Genomic DNA, 20,505 nt, shown 5'->3' with positions numbered 1-20,505 from the left:
CCATATATTGGAATTTGAACACCGGTGCAGTTGCATCGTTCGATACAAATACTGTCAAATACAAATACACAAGATATCTTAAAGTTACAAATGGCAACAGACAATGTTTCCTTTGCCATTTCAATAAACGAATAAAAAATAAACTTATGGTCAATAGTCAATAATTTGTTATTGATATTTGATGGATGTCAAAGCTACGTACAAACATAATATTGCAATTTAAATAAAAAAACAAAAAAATCCCTTTAAGATTCTGGGTTTGCTATGTAATATATGGTGAACTTAACTACGACAGAGGATTCATTGATATTATTCCTATGTCTTTAACAAACATAATCCAAAAGCAAGATATTGTTTTTTTGTGAATCTTTCAACGCAGTCTTCAACAGTATCAAGGAAAAACACATGGTGAGTAGTTTATTAATTTGTTTTGGTCAATCAAACCGGTGCAAATATAATGCGAGCATTCGAAAAGTATGACAAACATTGGCAGCTCTAATTTCGGTTAAATACGAGAAAAACTTTGCAGAAAAACAACCAATTAAATCTAAACAAAAATTCGAGCTCATGTCTCAAAGTCAATGACAGCATTGATATTATGGTCCAATGAACCTGGTGGCTACCGGGCGGCTTGTTAACTGGCTACTTACAACATACAAGTTTAGAAACGGTCAGGGTTTATAGCACCGGTAGCTGCTTACTACTAGATCAAAAGATTATCATCCGCAATATACATATTGTTTTATTTACAAAACTCTTGCAAAACTTGACGATACATGTTTCGAAACTAATACCTTAGAACAGGACCTACACAAAGACCTTAGAATTTTTGACCTTAGAACCTTAGAACGATTTAGAGGGTGGGACAGCTGCTATACTGTAAAAACTGAGACCTTAAAATTTATATCTCAAGGTGGGTGGCGCATTTACGTTGTATATGTCTAAGGGCTCCAGTAATCATCAGGTGGGCTGTGAGCTCGTCCACCCATCTAAGCATTAAAAAAAAAATAGATATCGTACTTATTTGTTATATTTAATATTTCAGAGACACGAAAATGACTGAAGAAGTAAATGAAAGTGTAAATAAGGAGAGTCATTTCATGAGCGTTTGGGTCAAATGTGAACCAGTCAATGGAGAGAACAGTGAATTGTCTGATGAAGAAATCGCTCCCGTAGAAAAGTAAATGATCTAAAATGTTTTATTATACAAACTGAATATCTCTAACAATGGGAAGGTTGTTTATTGGCTTTTATACTTTGAGAGAAAAACAAGAGTCTTTAATATAATTGCACGACGTTAACAATACACTTTGTTGCCAGCTGTCAGTACTTGTGAACAACAAAACTATCGTTATCTTAACTGAATGATCTAATTGTGCTGCTGCAGTATTTGGATTTTCAATATTTGTATCTAATGCCTACTTTTAATTACTGTAATTGGTGATCTTAGGTAAACCTATGGAACTAGCACTACCTATGGAACACATGATACAAAACAAAGAGAGAATTGAAGTTCCTCCCTAAACCAAGAGGTTCCAAATGATCCATGAGACCTTATGTTACAAGAGCTCATAGACATTGCTGTGAAGAGTGCCACCCATACTTAACACGCATATATATTCTGTCTAAATTATGCCGCAATGACCCAGCTTCCTCAAGTCATTATTATTTCTCTATCATCATCAGTTGGAGTACCTACAAATTATTTTGTTATTTAAATCCCATATGTTTCCTTATTATTACCTCCAATACAAGTTAGGCAGGTACAATTAAGTATATCCAAGAAAAAATTGTTTTCTTGAAAAGTTTTGAATAAAACATTTTACATTGTCTATTTTGTATATTCCAGTTTACTGAACCTCCAATTAGTCGAAAGCGATAAGGACTGGACGAATTCTAAAAGAAGAAAAAATCGTTATAAACCAACCAAACTATTGAAATGCGATCATTGCGATTTTACGACCGTCTACAAAAACTCATTAGCCATGCACACTGTCAGACATACAAACATAAAACCGTATACGTGTAAACAATGCGATTACGCCACCAAATACACGTCCTGCTTGAGAAGGCACATGATAGTCGAGCACAAATGCACAGAGACTGGAGAGAAAATAATTACCCCCCTCAAATGTGCTTTGTGCGATTACACAACACTTTTCAAGGACAATCTGAACGCCCACAAGCGAAAACACAAGTCCGAAAAGCGTTATCAATGTGAGAATTGTACATATTCAACTTCGTACATCAACAATTATAAGAAACACAAAAAGAAGCATTCGAAAGAAATTGTCGAATTTAAATGTGACAAATGTTCGTTTGTAACAAAACATTCTGGTCACATACACAGGCATCTGTCTCAGATACATAATGAGATAACAGAGAAAGCAAAGAAATGTGAATTCTGTGATTTCACAACAATAGTCGGATGGAGATTGAACATACACAAGCAAAGGAGTCGCCAGAATGAAGTCATAAAGTGCATTTACTGCGAATACCAAACGTTTTACAAATGCGAAAGCAAGAAACACAGTAATACACATTTCAAGGAAATCTATACGAAAAACTCACATAGAAATAAACATAATAATATTCAAGAACAAAATGTAGACGAAACTTTGAGTTTGAATCTCGGTGAGCAAAACCTTCCTTCAATCACGAATCAAACGAACCACAGTTCATACAATATCACCTCCTATACGAATACCAGTAATTACAGTCAAAACTATTCGAACGCTGAAGACTTTTTACCGAAAGAACTGTTAAATTACACGGAGATATCAAATGAATTACCGTTGACTTACAGCACCCCATATTCAGATAAAATCGACAAGAAAAACATTCAAGTATTGGACTCTAATGACAGAGAAAGACCATTTGGTTGCTCCCATTGCAATTACATATCGAAATTCAAGGCAACGGTGCAGAGGCACTATCAAAGACACCACACTGACGACAAGCGCCCGTACCACTGCTCCAACTGCGACTTCAAAACGAAGACCAAAGATCAGATAGCGTTGCACAACAAACGCAGCGCCTCATCCCTGGAAATGAGATGTCAGAATTGTGATTTCACAACGAATTTCAAATGCCAATTCGTTATGCATCAGCGCTCCCACTACACGTTCAAATGTGAGCTGTGTAATTACACGTGTAAGCATAAGCATGAGATTGAGAAGCACGTGAGGACGATTCACATGGGCACAAAGCACCTGTGCAAGTATTGCGACTTCAAAACTCCTAAATTGGAAGCGCTGCTGTGTCACGAAGCATTGCACACCGGCAACAAACCGTTTAAATGCAAGTTGTGTGACTACCAGACTGTGAGGCTCTCCCTTTTGGACATACACGTCAGGAGGTACCACAGTGATTTGAAGGTAGTCAAACTTATTAGCGAGAGTAAAGTGCAATCCCTAAAGGTATCCGTACCACCTGATGAATGTTCGTGAACTATATCTATTTTTATGATTGAAAGATTACTGGGAGCCCGGAGGCCTTTCCAGTCTCACTAGGACAAGTGAGCGAGCAAAGGCTCAGCCACGATGGGATCCATGTTTGTTAGATGCAGATTTGCCTACTACAAAGTAGAGATCTAAGACGGAGTGTATGTGTTAGTTCAGTGTACATTGCCCACAATACTATTTGTTTATTTTGTCTGTAAATGGTAGGGTTTGTTAGTGAGGTCCATTAGAGTGATAGGCAATGAGCGTGCGACGTAAGGGGAGGAAGGGTTCTTTGAGTACTGTAACAGCTCTTGTCGGAAACACTAAGTTTCTGGTCAATAATAGCTCACTCCCGAGTATTTGAGTAACACGTGGCTTTCTGTCTCGGTCTATTTTGGTAGCCTTTGTTAAGAATTTGTTTATTGCGTGATTTTTAGAGCAATATTGGTGATTTGACGATTCTAACCATTTGCTTGAAGTAGGGTGTTTTTTAATTGGTTTTGTGAGTTGTTTGGATTGAATGGTGTTAAAAAAAGTATCGCCTTTAAAACCCTTTGATTGCCGTGTAGGTCACCGGTGCCCTACGCGGCGCATTGGAGTAATTATGTCGATTTCTGTCACTAAGGTCCTAATTTTGCCTTCTTTTTAACCCACTTCAAAAAAGGAGAAGGTTCTCAATTCGGCTGTATGTTTTTTTTAATGTTTGTTACCTCATAACTTTTACTATGTGAATCGATTTTGATGATCCTTTTTTATTAGAAAGCTGACGCTTCCCGTGCGGTCCTATTACAATAATTTAGTCCAGTTCTAATAATGGTATCCATGGGAAAATCATATGTCTTAAATTTGCATTTAGTACGTGCGCGACAAAATATAGATGAATAACTCAATAACTCAATATCACGCCAACCGATTTCGATGATTATTGTTTTTAGCGTATATTAATTTGTTGTGGAATATATTTTTTTTCTATTTGTAGTCGGTTTTTTTTAAAGCATGTTTATTTACAATTGAATACGCAATTTCGAAAAGGGCACATCTCTGAAAATGAAAAATGTTCAGGAAATGAAAAAAACTGATTATTTTCTAAAGCCGTGTAAAATTTAAAATATTAACTTTTGAGATATATTTTAGTGTTAATTAGCAATTGAAAATTACTGAAATTATTATAAAATGGGTGTAAGTAAGCCTCAAAACTACATGTATATGAAAAAACGTATTTGACAAAATATGCGACATGTGCCCTTTTCGAAATTGCATATTCAATTGTTTGTTAATGTATGTTTTAGAAGTATCTTAGAAATAGATTTTATCTCAGTATCGTTCGGATTCGTCTTTCCCAGTCTAGTAGACATTCCGTTGTCTTAGTAAGAGAAATCGACATAATTACTTCAGTGCGCCGCGTAGGGCACCGGTGACCTACACGGCAGACGTGTTAAAATTACACGAAAGCCGCTCTGTCGGGAATCGCGGCCCACAGAAGACTGCGAAAAAACTCAGCGGGCTTTCTAAGAGTGTCTAATAAAAGTGATAATGATTATGACGCAATTATATTTTTTAATAAATGTTATTTTATTTTTCGACGTAGCCACCTATCAGGTTCAAACACTTTGTGTATCTTTTTTCGGAACCTAAAATTCCTTTTTGAAGAATCTTCTTCCTGATACTCAAGAAATCGTGTACCTCTGCGACTAATGCGTCAATATGTCAAAATTTAAAGGCCCCTGAGATGTTTCTTTGATTGCGGGAATAGGTAGAAATTACTAGAAGCTAGGATCGGTGAATATCGAGGATGTTTCATAAATTCGAAGCTAACTTCTTGACCGGCAGCCATCGCCGGGGCGCGATCTTGGTGAAACAAAACCTTGGTGAGCTTGCCACGCCGTTGCTTGCGTATTTCCAGCGCGCAACTTTGTCATGCGCACAAAGTCCTCGTAATAGTGGTCCCGATTAAGGCATTCGATCATTACCACCCCTCGGCCGTTCCAGAAAAAACAGCTATCTTACTGGCGGATGGAATCGCCTTATATTAAGTTGGTGATGATTGTCTCTTTCGAGTCATGGAACGGCTTAGGGACCCGTACTCCGTCGAAGAGTCTGACGTGCAACCTAACCCATACATTAGTCAGCTGAGTTTCTCGCCGGATCTTCTCAGCGCGTCGCGATTCCGATCCGGTAGTAGATTCATTCGCGAAGCAGCTGCACTTGAGTTGTTAGGTCTCCTTTGGAGGCGCTCGGGCAGCTGATAGCAAATCACACCCCTTCTGGCTGAGTCCTTGCTCGTCCACCGGTCCTGGCGAAACTGGAAAGGCCACCGGGCCACCAGTAATTCTTCAACCATAAAAAAATAATGTTGAAGCCATGTTTCGTCCATCGTTATGAATCGAGCCAAAAATCGGTATCAGACTGATGTAAGGCGTCTCTTGCGGGGGTCGTCGTTAATGTTAGTTCTTCGTCGCCTTGAACTCAGCACACTAACGCGTAACCCTAGAAAGTGGAGGAGCACGAATCCCTAATGTTGTTCTTAAGTCTGGATTTACCAGCCCCGTAGTCAAAAAAAAAAATAAGCAGACTTTCATCTGTTTCTTCAGTCATTTTCGATTCTCTGAAATATTAAATATAACAAATCAGTATGATATTGTTACGCGCTGGGGTTCGGGATAAATAAAATTACACCAAAGTACAACTAAAAACTGTATTCAACACTTGAAACAATTTTTTTATTGCTAAGTTGGTGGACGGGCTCACGATCCACCGGGTGCTGAGTGTTTACCGGAGCCCATAGACATCTACAACGTAAATGCCGCCACCTACCTTGTGATTTGAGTTCTAAGGTCTCAGTTTTTACACTACAACGGCTGCCCCGCCCTTCAAACCAAAACGCATTACTGCTTAACGGCCGAAATAGGCTGGGCGGTGGTACCTGCCGTGCGGACTCACAGTAGTAGACACCAGTAATAAAATGTTTTATTACAGCGCGAACTTCAATTGTATCCATTTTTAAGACAGACAAACAAAACAAAAGATTGATTCTTTTATTATTATTGTACCTATCTAAAGTCTGGTCTATGCTCGCCAGTTTTTATTTATTTTTCTTTTCAAGGAGTATGTATCGCATTATCACTATTTATATTGAACACCTCGCGTAGCCCTCTCATAAAACCAGATCTAAGAAATAATCGAAACGTGTTTAGTCGTAATATCGATCTGTCAAAGTACCTAACTTAAATTAGAAGTCGTATTTTTTAGTAGGTATAGTTAAAATAAGTTAAAATAGTTATAGTTAATAAATTAGTAATAGTTGAATACTGAGTGATAATTTATAGGGCAGTTACGAGTATTTTGAAGCATAGAATAGTAATGGGTTGATTTAAATGGTTTTGTAAATATCTACATCCAGATTATATTATTATTAAAGTTATATTTCAAAATAATTGGTTTTAATTTGTCGAAAATCCATCGATATTGCCGTTTTTTTTACTGCTCGATGCTTAATATGGCAGGATTATGTGGTGCTCAATTGGTTTAGTGGAAGCTGTTTTACATACGGGTTTTTAATGATTGTGGCTTCTGTGTGGTTCTACGTAATATCCAGAATATTACTGTTCTCGCTTTGGTACTTGCGTGTCGTAGACACAATGAAAATATTAGTGACTTTAAAAATACTCTTTATATATATATAAGTATATAGTACCTGTACATTTTAACTTTAGCCCACTGAGTTTCTCGCCGGAACTTCTCAGCGAGTCGCGATCCGGTAGTAGATTCATACGCGAAGCAACTGCTCTTGAGTTGTTTAGGTCTCCTTCGGAGGCGCTCGGGCAGCTGTTAGCTAATCCCATACCTCCTGGCTGAGCCTTTGCTCGCCCACCTGCCCTGGTGAAAATGGAAAGGCCTCCGGGCCACCAGTAAATGCGCTTTCCATTGCGCGGTCGTTCTAACAAATTACGTACTTGACGTGACGACATAACCACACCCGTGCTGGTACCAAATTCACAGACGCCAAGGAAATCGACCAAATAAAACCACAATACAAGGACAAAATTACCTTTTATTAAATGTCATTGTGCATTCGGTAAACATATAAAAAAAAATACATTGCAAATGAACGAACGAGACGAGCGTGCGACATTTTAACGTAAATAACTTTAAACTGCCATATGCATACATGCGGACTTAAATATTAATGTATCTAAAAAAATAATATAGACACCTGTAAGGAATTACGTTTTCGACACCACAGCCAACTCTGTTGTCATTTAAAAAAAAAGATTCAAACATGTCTATCTCATAAGTTTATGGAGTTTCCTTTTAGATTTCGCCAATGTCAAGTGTATTTAATACTCTGCTTTCTATAGCGGGCTTCGTAAACGAGCAAGGTCACAGATATTCACTAAGAATTAAGTGAGTAGCTAATGTCTTCAACTTCCCGCCTCTCGTTTTGACACTTGACAGTAACTGACAGAATAGAACTCGTTTCATTAAATGCTATCAAAATTTATAACGCTGCTTTATTTGAATATTTTTTCATAATTGCTTAATTTTTCACAACATTCATCTCGAAAAGCTAAGTTTTACGCTATAATGAAACTGTGATGACAGCGTCGTACCTAATAATAGAAGGCCCTTACGTTATATTGGATCACGGCGGTGACATCCTAAGCCGATATGTGCATATTTTGTTACTTGTTAAGTAATCACCATAAAATTCTAAGTTACATTCGGTTAATTTCTAACAAAGTAAATAACGCCTCCAAATCGACGCTTAACAATATAGCTTGAGACAATCGGATCACGGTCGGTTATGAGACGTTCAAAAATGGGCATTTCGATCGTTTTGGCTCTGATGTCGCGTTAGATAAATCGCATGCGTTGCTTAAAAACAAAAGCGCAATCACGCTAGATTCAAATAAACATGATTTCCCGTACAGGCGTCCGTGTGTATGCCCCAACGTCTGAGTGAGAACACAATTGAATTGTTTATTTAATCCTTTGACTATTGTGTAGGTCACCGGTGCCCTACGCGGCGCACTGAAGTAATTATGTCGATTTCTGTTACTAAGACACCGGAATATCGAGTAGACTCCGGGAACGATACTGATAACGAATCTATTTATAAGTAGAATTAAAGTATAGTATTTATTTAATTGCAATTTGTATATCAGTAGTTGATAATTTTAATTTTAATAATTTTAATACAATTTCATTTGATTCGATTCGATTTTTATTCTTAATAATTCTGATAAATTGTAATTTTAATTGTACGGTATTTTGATTTAAAAATTATGTAATTGTATGTGAAAATTTATGGGCTTAAGTTGCCCGAGGTAAACGCATTTCATTCATTTTCATTTCATTATAGTTAGGCAATCCAGGCGCTTTGTATAATTCCATTTATACAATTTCCATTTAACTTTTTTTTGTTGTCCTTGTAGGCAGACGCGCATACGGCCCACATGATGGTGAGGATACCGTCGCCCATAGACGTCAGCAATGCCAGGGGCAGAGCCAAGCCGCTGCCTACCGCTTAATACTCTCCACAAGTCTCGTGCGATGGTAATAACGAGATGATTGTATCATCTCGAAGAAATCAAAACGACATTTCTTCAACAATAGACAATAGTATAACAATAGACTTTACTTAAACAGTCAACTGTGTGCCAATCATATTTCTGTTCTCACTCAATCGTTATGTATGTGGCATATTATATATACACAGATATATAGATATAGATATTTAACATCATCATTATATACATTATTCATAGTATGACAAAAATATGTTTCTAAATATTGTATTTATTTTATTTTTATTCCCTAGGAGACGGAAGTCGCATTAGACTAGAACGTTTGACAGAAAAAACCGCGCTAATTTATATCTGAGGCAGTCAGCGCAAAATTGGCCTAAGCTTATCATAGTTAGTATGGAGTTAATGAGGTTCGAATTTACTTTTACACCGCTTCGTAGGCAAAGACAATACGCGCGATAATAATGTTTACAACGCCATCTGTTATCTATCACTGAAACTAGGGATAGGAGGGTTTTGGGTCAAAATTTTTATTGTTTCAAATAAATAGTAATTTAGAAGCACCAATTTTGAAAAATTGTGGGTTAGGCCACTTTTACGATGATGGCCTCATTTTTTGTATGAATTGTAAAGGCCATACAGAAATTCAATCAGATTAACACTAAGCATACCATAGCGGGCCAAGTGACGCAATTTGAACTTGTGCATTGAAAATTCACATAACAACTTATGGCTTTTTCACGTTTGACTCCATGATTTTTCTTACCAATTAATCTACAGCAATTATATTTTATTTTTATTTGTTTATTTTGGTACGGTAGAAATAGGTACCAGTAAGTGTTGGTATGATTAGTGTTAATGAAATGCAAGTATTGATTTGCGTGGAAACGAAGTGTTTGCATACAGGCGCGGCATTATCCAATCGTAATGTTCCACATTAACTCTAAAATTAAAACCGGTGTTGCAATGTTCGGTGAGCAACGAGCTGCGGACGCTGGCAGCACCAAGCTCGGTGTTGCCAGCCAAATAAATACAAACAAAACGTAGCAACACCTTCTCGAAGACCTTATTACCTATTCATTTATATATTTCGTTTATAATTATCATAACGAATTTGTTGTTTTAAAACTAAACTAAACAGCGAGACTAGAACGTAATGGCGTCTAAACATCATTTCACATGATAATATATATATAATATATTTTACTGAACTTTTTAAGGAAATTTATCACCATTTTCACAGACGTAAACTTGATGAAAGCTACCGCATCATATAGAAAATATATTTATAATATAACGTTAAAATTTACGTTGTTCATTTTATTTTATAATATTTTTATTTATTTTTGTTTGTAAACGCTAAATTATTTAATTAGATACAAAACACGTAACGTTGTTCAAAGGATTTGACTTAAATTGTACTTTCATTTTGAACGACCAATGTTTCTATCGGGATCACGAATCGTGCCATAACCGGAAGTCGTTTTTGGCAAATATACGGAAAACATTCAAAGCTCAATCGAGCTTAAAACGCGTTTCGAGACTTACTCAATATTGAACACATATCGAGGGGCGAAAGGATATTTGGTTTAAGTGAAAATATTGCAACATTACAGGAGAGCAATTAAAAATTTAGATTTATATCATTAAAAAAAACTTCTTTAGCTATTTGAATAGATTAAACTTAATGGAAGTTCTGAACCAAGCTTAGATGGGTGGACGAGCTCACAGCCCACCTGGTGTTAAGTGGTTACTGGAGCCCATAGACATCTACAATGTAAATGCGCCAGCCAACTTGAGATATAAGTTCTAAGATATCAACTATAGTTACAACGGCTGCCCCACCCTTCAAACCGAAACGCATTACTGCTTCACGGCAGAATTAGGCAGGGTGGTGGTGCCTACCCGCGCGGACCCACAAGAGGTCCTACCACCAGTAAAACGCATATTTAATTACAAAGATAAATGTTGCGTGTTAAGCGAAATGTCGTTCAAGCCAAACAGCTTTTCACCCCTCGATAAGTATGTTTAAATTTTTCAATGCTACCCCCCATAATGTGTCTTATCTATCGGAGAGCTGTGAACTCAAATGCTTGTTGAAAATCATAGATTCATTCTCCTCTATACACCGAATGTTTTTTGAATCGGCCCCCAATTCTGGACCGTGTATTTTTGTATTTTGCCCTTAGATCTTTAGACCTTAGAACTCATAACTCAAGGTGGGTTGTGCATTTACGTTGTACATGTCTATGGGCTCCAGTAACCACTTAAAACAAGGTGGGCTGTGTGCTCGTCCACCCATATAAGCAATAAAAATATACATAATAATAATAATAGAACGTTTGTATGTCCGTTTGTAAGCAGCTCGTCCGATTGCGACGTAACCTGGTACAGTTGTCGTCCGGGGAAGTCCCGTTATAATACCGTCGATGTATGATAGGGGGCGCGCAAGTTTTCCTAATAAATTTCACTGCGTTTCATTAGTACTTTAAGGTGCACACTATACTCTATGCAAGTATTTGGATTCAGAGGATTTCATTAAAAAATATTATCGAAAAAAAAAAAAACTACCCACAAATCCAGATAAAAGCAATTTCGGGAGACAGCGGATCAAACTTTATGCTTCTGACTTCATGAGCTTTTCTGTTTAAAGCTTTTTAATATGTTTTCGAATAGCGAAGACTAGAATACTGTACAGTCGATGCTAAGCGGAGAACAAGATCGGATTCGCTCCAGCCACGCGTCGACGGACTGCCGACGCGAAGCCAGTCCGCACGTAAAGTCATGCAAGCTCTCCAATCGCACTTTAGTAACCAGCAGACCGCTCTGCCGACGCTAAGTCGAGAAGCGTAAAAACATATCTACAAACACATTACGCGTCTTTCTTCAAAAAAATCACCATTTACAGTGCCTCAACGATAAAATTAAACATTTACAATCGAGATTCGCGTACACGCCCGGCGATATTAAGCGGTCCCCGTGTCGGACCGCCGAGGGGACAGTTTGCTGTCACACGTTTATACAAGTCCGAGGTCCGGGGGGTCCTTCTTCGCTGTGACGTCATCAAGAGATCCTGTCGAGATAGATCGATAATAGTGTACCAGTGGTTGTCCAACGGTCGAAGCTCGACCATAATTATTAATTTAAACTTAAAGTTTGAACATTATTATTGTTCTATTGTCAAATACTTCCTTCACTCGTCAAAGATTTTTAGTAACAAATTTCGCCAAGGTTACACTATAGACAATTAATAATAAAGACAAACAATAGTAATCTATAACAATTTGACAACAGACTTTAAACAATAACAAAAGTTTGACAATAAACAAAGCTGTGTTGTGTCAAATACATGGTTAGTATGTGTAATGTTTTTTTTATTGCTTAAAAGTATTTTTAACGTATAATTTAAAAAAATAATAATTAGCATTCTGCACTTCTTCTCTATATTCTGTATAAGCATGGGAAATTTTCATACTCCTCCGTCCGTGCAATTTTCGTAAAAAGGGATACAAAGTTTTTGCTTCACGAATTAATATATAGATTCCGGGTATATTATTGCAGGGGAAGGTGGGTCTGTGTACGTACCTAGGGGGCGATGGATAGCGGGCGGAAGCGGCGGGCGCGCGCGGCGTTGTGCGGCGCGGCGGAGGACGCGGGGGGCGCGGCGGCGGGCGCAGGGGGAGCGGGGGGCGGGGAGCCCGACGACGAGGAGCTGTGCGCGCCGGCCCTGCGAACACCCCCTTCCTACACTACGGGGACTTCGGTCTCAAGACGCCCCCACCCATAGTGCTCATCGTCTGTGCGGCAACAGAAACTCGCTCCGAGACATGCGGACCAGCAATGCCGTGAGCCCTACTGAAGTCGCTCTGAGCTCCGATTAGGAATCGTTGTCTACTGTGTTAACGCGAATACGCGCATATATAATCTGATCACTTTCACAGGATCTGTTATAGCTTAGACAATTGAGCTAGGTTACGGCCAATCTGTCGTTAAGTGGCTGGCGAACTTGAGGTCAGCGTCTCAATCGTATAAAGTGATTGTGTGAATTTTGATATCATCACTTTTCAAGAGTACACTGCCCATACCCACTTATAGCTGAGGAAACTTAGATACACAGACTCAGTTTTAGGGATGGTCGATATTAGAAAAACATCGATGTTTATATCGATTTAAAAGTATAGATGTACGATAAACATCGATGTTTTTGGTAGGAAATAAAACTGTATAATTTTATTTACTATGCGTGTCCGTTGATTAAAACTACGTTTTACGGGGGAATTCTCGAGGCTGCCAGAAAATCACGATTTAATTTTTATTTTTTTATTGCTTAGATGGGAGGACGAGCTCGCAGCCCACCTGGTGTTAAGCGGTTACTGGTGCCCAGACATCCCGAGCCCGTAGAAAAAAAAAATTCAACATCGATGAATATCGATCATCCCTACTCGGTTCGCGTGGTGGTGGTCCCGCGCGGGGCTCACCTGGGGTGCTGCTGCGGCTGCCGGTGCCGGGGTCTCGCGAACCGCAGGTTCAGCTCCCGGGCGGGGTCCGCGGCGTACTTCTCGTTCGCGTTCTGCCTTCGTCTCCTCAATGCTGCAAGGGATATTCAAAATTTAGTCTACTGTTTTAAGTGGGTCTATAAGCTTGGAGCTCATGAAGGAAGCGCTGCAGGAATAAGACAATCACAGCTTCATCTTGTTTCGCTTCGAATCAATATTAACACAACAGACTATGTATGTATTTATCTAAAGAAAACATTTTATTAAGTAAAATTCTTTAGTTTTTAAAAAGGATTTTTCTTCAGTGTCATGGAGTGAAGTCTGTTATTCAGTAAAAAGAAAGTTCTGTTTGTTTAAAATATTAATTTTATTTAATTAAGGGCTTTAAATATTGTTTTCATATTGTATAACAGAAAACGCAATTAAATCTTTCATTGTTTATTCATTCTGAAATACTCCATATCATTGTACGTATTAATGGAAGTTTTTTTATAAAATTCGACACTGGCAATAATGGCGGCGTAGGAAACTCCTTGCCATACTAAAAAAATTAGAAGAGGTTTTCATATTTTAAGGATGTTTTTGATCACATCATTCGAGAATAAAATTATGGAATTATATTGAGGAGTGAAAGGTTTGAGCGACATTTTTGCAATCTTACAGGAGAGCCATTTAAAGTTTGAGCATTTGGAAACAAATATCTTAACAAAAAAACTTCTTCAGCTATTCGATTGGAGTGAACTTGATTGAAGTTCAATTAAAAACATTGAACTGTTGATGCTAATACCAAATAAAAGGGACCTTTAATTGAGGACCGTCAGCGCAAAACTGGCCTAACCCACAATTTTTCATATTGCAATTTATTTACTGGTAGGACCTCTTGTGAGTCCGCACGGGTAGGTGCCACCACCCTGCCTATTTTTGCCGTGAAGCAGTAATGCGTTTCGGTTTGAAGGGTGGGGCAGCCATTGTAACTATACTAAGATCTTAGAACTTATATTTCAAGGTGGGTGGGTGGCGCATTTACGCTATAGATGCTATGGGCTCCAGTAACCACATAACACCGTATGTGAGATCGTCCACCCATCTAAGCAATAAAAAATATGTATTTTTTTTCAATGGGAATCCGGCCTATCCCCAGTTTTACCCATATACAACAGATTGTAAACTTTATTTTTGCGCGTATTATTATTGATTACGAAGCAGTTTAAAAGTCAATTCAAACCTCATTATTTCCATACTACGGAGTGTAGAGGTAAGGAGAACCTCTGTGTGTAAAAAAGTGTCATTTAAAATCTGCTAAATAAGGGTGGCGCTACAGTAGCAACCGGGTAAATTTTAAAAACGGCGCTGAAAGTTATTAGAATAAGACACAGAAATAAAACGAACGAAAGAACTGTAAGCACTACAAAATCACAAAAAGTATTTTATTTAAAGCTGACAAGAAAATGCAATCGATGTCTCCACGTTTGACCACAGCAATAATTTTAGGTTATACTGACGAAATTAACAACTGCTCAATCCATATCATACCCTGTGCCTTTGCTAGCGCCATTCTGGAGGATTTTTGAACTGTTATTAAAGGTACACTTTTTCAAGGGGACACTTTTTCAAGCTTCTCCCATATGAGACGGTTCTCCTTACCTCTACCCTTCATACCCCATACTAACTATGATACTATGCTTAGGCCATTTTGCGCCAATGGCCTCAGTTACAAAGATAAATGTCGTGTGTTAAGCGAAATGTAGCTTAAACTAAACAGCCTTTCAACCCTCGATATGAAGACCATAGTTGGATTGAGTTATTGGGCGGGTGTGGGTGCGGTCCGTGGGCCTCACCGGGCGTGAGGTCGGCGCAGAGGGGTCCATCGCCGCTCCAGGAGGCGCACTTGGCGAGGCGGTGCTCCGCGCTGGCCACGGGGATCCGCGACGTGCTGGCGCTGCCCGATGAGCGCTGGAAGTCAAGGTGGAACTCTTCAAGCGTCAGGGGAGAGGAGTCGTGTTTTTTTTTCTACCTATTTTGTTAGCCTTGAGGCTATTTCAGCTTCTCAGTAGATCGCGTTCCCGATCCGGGGGTAGATTCTGCGAAGCATTGCTCTTGCTAGGCTCAGTGTTAGCATCACTCCGGTTTGGGCCCCGTGAGCTCACCTACTAGTTAAAGTTACGCTGAAATAGCCTCTGAAGGCATAGGTAATAAAAAAAACGGACTTACATCTCTCAGGCTCTGGGAGGCGTCGCCGGCACCACTGGTCGCCTCCCTGATGTCCCTCTTGATAAATGCTATGCAGCTCCTGGGGACAGATTAGCGTTTGTATCGGCTCTATGTCTGCCACCCCCTCCCGGAGTCTCCGCCCCCCGAACCACGACACGTGCTCGAGGATCGATACTCATACAATCATTTCATCATTTCATTAATCTGACCTGATCCTGACTAAGATCAAGAGGATATAAAAAATATTATTTTAATTTGTAGTACATACGGCTTAGGTACTCATATATTTATTTTGTATTTTTTGAGTTTTATTGTTAATTAGTTGCTTGTATTGATTTTATTAGGACTGTTGTACTTAGATTTCACGGTTGGTCAAAAGAGATTGCTATAATGGAAAAGGCTGGCGTTTTTTATTTATTTATTTTTTATTGCTTAGGTGAGTGGACGAGCTCACGGCCTACCTGGTGTTAAGTGGTTATTGAAGCCCAACAACGTAAATGTGCCACCCCATCTTGAGATATAAGTTGTAAGGTCTCAGTTACAACGGCTGCCCCACCCTTTAAACCGAAACGCATTACTGCTTCACGGTAGAAATAGGCAGGGCGGTGGTACACATAGGTTCACCACAATAACGATACATGCGTCAGTGGGGGGCCCAGTGAGCAGTGTGTCTGTCCGCTGCTACTCCGACCTTACAGTCCTTTGGGTTATTTTACTGACATTGTCTCTATAGCTTCGTGATAACGAAGTTACACCGTGCACGCACCTGTCAGGCACTGAGTCCAGCTTGGTGCGCTCCACGGCAGGGCTGTGGCTCTTCTCGACGCTGCGTGTCGAGGACCTGGGGGCAGACCGAGCTGTCATATACAGGGTGCGTGACAAAACATTAATATTTTTAACTAGTAGGTGAGCTCACGGGGCTCAAACGGGGAGTGTTGAGAATCTGCCACCGGGTCGGAAACGCGACCCACTGAGAAGATCCGGCGAGAAACTCAGTGAGCTGTGTCTGAGGGTTAATTTACTAGCCGAGCCCTTCGTCGCAAGCGACGGGTTCGACGAGGACGGTGACTGGTGCTTGTAGTACCTAAAAGCACCGTTAGTGGATCGGGAGGAAATGACGTGTTTATTGCGACGGTCGGGACCATTCGGTCCATAGGGTCGGGTATGTAATTACCGGCGGCCATGACAAGAGGGTTTTCATGTCGTACCGCCTTCTCAAAGTGGCGCAATGATGCCGACTGTAGATTCTTACTGAGTCAAGCTCCAGGTCGTCATGGAGATTCACGTTACTCAGGAACCATAACATTCACATACACTATTTGGGACCTATCATTTTTTTCAGCATCAGATTCAAGTCTTATTTGCGTATCATGGCTATATAAGATTGCTTTGCGAAGGTAATGGTGTTGTGATCTACCCGTGCGACTTGCGATTCCCCCGCCACCGGGTAAAGAGATCCACACATACCTTGATCCCCAGCATCACCCTTCCGGTTTGAACTCTCTTCAACTATGTTACTGTGCTTATGACGTGTCCTTATTCCCTGGCATTCTTAACAGGCGACAATAGCCGCTTACCAAATAGGCAATTTGCTAATAAGGCTACTATTTGTTTAAGTCTAACAACAGTGTCCAGAATCGAACCCATATTGATGCGATAGCCGAGTTCACTAACTCGTTTTATGAGCGTACCGTTTATCTCTCTGGTGCTCTGTGGCGTCGTAGTAGACCGACGCCTCCTCGTGGTTCGGTCTCAGGCCTTCGCCCCCGCACACTACAGAGTGAATTTTAACTGGAATAAAAAAAAATATATATATACCATAAAACATCACGCTGTACAATTCCCTTAGCATAATAATACAGGGTGTGTGTCATTTGAAAGAAAAATAATAATGATAAAAAATTGTTTCTCTAAGCCTCTTATCTATACTAATATATAAATCTACTGTGGTTTTTACGGATGTTCCGTTATAACTACTGAACCGTGCATCCGATTGACTTGAAACTTGGTATCCATGTAGAAATAACATGTACTTAATGGATAGGCTTACATTTATATGAATGTTGGACTCCCTAATAATAATGACAAAAAATAATAATGTTATTTTTAAATGCCCAGCGAAGCGGGCGAGTACGGCTAGTATATCTATAATGATATGGAATATTCCAGAATAATTGGACAATAAAAGACTTAGTTGTGTTTTCTGTAATATACTACGAAAAAAACATTTAAAGCCTTTCATTTCTTTTTCAATTAATATTTTTAATAAATTAATTATGCAAGAAACTACTCTAGGTACTGAATGGTGAGTGAATACGTATAAGAAAAATCTGTGTTTTTAAAACTAAAGAGTTTTAAAGGTTTTAAATACTATTCTAAAACAAATCTAATTGTCAGATTTTTTTTTAATGGGATTTTATGACCTGGTAACTGAGACCTTTAAGTCATGTCTTATTTTAATTTATATTCATATTTTTATGAAAAATGATATTATGGAGTGAAATGAAATGAAGATGATTAATTTGAGATATTAATCAACTGGGATGAAATTAAATGATATGAAATGAGATGATATGGGATGAAATATAATCTCAGTAAAATGGTGGTCATTTACTAAGATTTTTTCAGTGGACTTTTCGGAGGATCCCGAGAAGCTACGTCCAGCGGCTTTGTTTCATTTTCCCACATTTGTGCACTTTCACAGATATTAAACAGTTAATAAACCACCGTTACTACACATTTAAACCTGAAGAAACACTAAATAGACAAAATAAAACAAATCACACAACTTCACTCCTCGCGTTCCCGCCAAAAAGTCCTAATTGTCAGCGATTATGTATTGTACACAGATACTTATTTGAACTCGAGATGAGGAGTTTAGTAACAAACAGAACATCCTCCACCGAGCTAGTATCTGAACACAATACGTATGTATGTATGTGTGTTTGTGTGTATGTATGTATGTATGTATATAAGTGTTGTAACTTAATATAAATTTCATTGCACCTACCACTATCTACTCTGCACTACCTTTGGTTGATTAGTAGAGAATGCCTTAGGCATTAAGTCTGCCAATGTAAATTTTACATGAAGTGTAATAAATAAATCAAGAAATAAATACAGCGATGGTCCACATTTTGTTCGGATCTTGTACAGATTTCATTTATGCCGTAGTTTGTGCCATTATTTCCTGAGAATCGATTAAAAATAATTCGGGTGTAATCTGTGCTCTACTGACCGGAGTGGTGGGGCGAGGCGCTGTCGTGCGGGGCCGGCCTGACCCGGATCTCGAGTCGGCTGGAGACCGTGGCGCCCTCCGCCTCGCAGGGCTTCGCCGGCCGGACTTCAGCCCCGGGCGCGGAGTTGATCGACGAACTCGACAGACTCTGAAAGTTTCACTAATTTACGACCACCTATAAAAATCACTACATAGTATAAAACAAAGTCGCTTTCTCTGTCCCTATATCCCTATGTATGCTTAAATCTTTAAAACTACGCAAGGGATTTTGATGCGTTTTTTTTAATAGATAGAGTGATTGAAGAAGAAGGTTTATATGTATAATAACATCAATTAAATAGTGGTAAAATCAATAATAAATTACAGTTTCCGAAGCGAAGCAAGGGCAGCTCGCTAGTATGATATAAACTGGTTTACTGGTGGTAGGAGGTCTCATGAGTCCGCGTGGATAGGTACTACCACCCTGCCGATTTCTGTCGTGAACCAGTAATGTGTTTCGGTTTGAAGGGTGGAGCAGTCGTACTGTATACACTACGAAATACACCCCATGTCTCGAGCACTTTCACTTCGCGCTCGAATTTCGTATAGTGACGTCATTAATATTTAATTCGTGCACAAAGACAGGGTTTACCCTCCTTTTACTAAGAGCTAGATTCACAATGTTCTTCTACAGCGTATCGTTATACTTCAGACCTTAGAACTTGAGTGGGTGGCGCATTTACGTTATGGATGTCTATGAGATCCAGTAACCACTTAACACCAGGTGGGCTGTGAGCTCGTCCACCCATCTAAGGAATAAAAAAACCGTCAGAGACAGAAACAGACGGAGCAAGATTGTGTGAGAGAAGGTGATGGTGACGACCCTCGGCAGCGAGGACTACGTACGGGCAGCGTGCGTGCGCGCGGCGGCGGCGTGGCGGGCGCGCGCGTCATCCTGGCGGCGACGCCTCGCATCACGTCCACGCGGTACCCGACGCCGTCGAACGACGCCTGCTGCACCAGCGGCGCGCTCAGCGACCTGATGTGCTCACCTGACGACACAGGAATAGCTCTTAACACAAGAGCCATAAGGTTGTGTTTTGATAATCTATACTAATATTATAAAGCTGAAGAGTTTGTTTGTTTGTTTGTTTGAACGTGTTAATCTCAGGAACTGCTGGTCCGATTTGAAAAACTCTTTTAGTGTTAGATAGCCCGTTTATTGAGGAAGGCTATAAGGCTATTTATATATACAACACCTTAAATAGTTCCTAAACATTCTATTATTCAAAAATATTTTCACTTTCTACGTAAATGAAGTCGCGGGTAAAATTTAGCGTTATGCCAAAGTAACTATTCCACGCAGACGAAGTCGCGGACCAAAGCTAGTAACTAGATATAGGTTTTTTTTGTTGGTATATTGTATTCTTTACAAATTGTATTTAAATACGAATTACATATTGATAAAACGATGAAATATGAATAATATTTTTCGATCTTACCGACAGAATAATAAAAAAATTATGAACTGGTTATTTTATGTTAACGCTACCTGCAATGGATAATTAGCATTAATATTTTTGAACGTAACTGAGAGCGCATCGATATAG

General features: G+C 39.2%; 2 protein-coding genes across 5 annotated transcripts in view; one reads left to right on the top strand and one right to left on the bottom strand.

Moving 5' to 3' along the window:
* On the top strand, nt 1-3,747 carry LOC114246574 (uncharacterized). The gene is made up of 3 exons (XM_028179157.2): nt 1-408; nt 1,046-1,180; nt 1,850-3,747. Exons 2-3 carry the CDS (start codon nt 1,056-1,058, stop codon nt 3,447-3,449), a joined length of 1,725 nt encoding a protein of 574 aa, XP_028034958.2. The 5' UTR covers nt 1-408; nt 1,046-1,055; the 3' UTR covers nt 3,450-3,747.
* Nucleotides 3,748-11,937: 8,190 nt separating this feature from the next.
* Nucleotides 11,938-20,505, bottom strand: part of Asator (tau-tubulin kinase asator) — a 62,483-nt gene continuing 53,915 nt past the window's right edge. For all 4 annotated transcript variants that reach the window (XM_089737340.1, XM_089737341.1, XM_089737342.1 and 1 more), the window contains 9 exons: nt 19,802-19,947; nt 18,917-19,064; nt 17,370-17,469; nt 16,445-16,519; nt 15,679-15,757; nt 15,306-15,420; nt 13,450-13,561; nt 12,557-12,698; nt 11,938-12,044 (listed from right to left, as the gene is read on the bottom strand). In XM_089737340.1, the coding sequence (XP_089593466.1) occupies nt 12,557-12,698; nt 13,450-13,561; nt 15,306-15,420; nt 15,679-15,757; nt 16,445-16,519; nt 17,370-17,469; nt 18,917-19,064; nt 19,802-19,947 (917 nt within the window). In that variant the 3' untranslated portion in view covers nt 11,938-12,044. The remainder of the gene's footprint in view (nt 12,045-12,556; nt 12,699-13,449; nt 13,562-15,305; nt 15,421-15,678; nt 15,758-16,444; nt 16,520-17,369; nt 17,470-18,916; nt 19,065-19,801; nt 19,948-20,505) is intronic.

The sequence above is a fragment of the Bombyx mandarina genome, chromosome 23 (assembly GCF_030267445.1).
Source record: "Bombyx mandarina strain Sakado chromosome 23, ASM3026744v2".
Taxonomy (NCBI): Eukaryota; Metazoa; Arthropoda; class Insecta; order Lepidoptera; family Bombycidae; genus Bombyx; species Bombyx mandarina.
This window is presented reverse-complemented; position numbering and strand designations above follow the sequence as displayed.

What these genes read in the sequence shown, in the direction of transcription:
- LOC114246574 (XM_028179157.2), top strand. Translation starts at nt 1,056, where the DNA reads ATGACTGAAGAAGTAAATGAAAGTGTAAATAAGGAGAGTCATTTCATG. An exon ending in GAAATCGCTCCCGTAGAAAA is followed by an intron (nt 1,181 to 1,849) that starts GTAAATGATCTA and finishes TGTATATTCCAG; the next exon opens with TTTACTGAACCTCCAATTAG.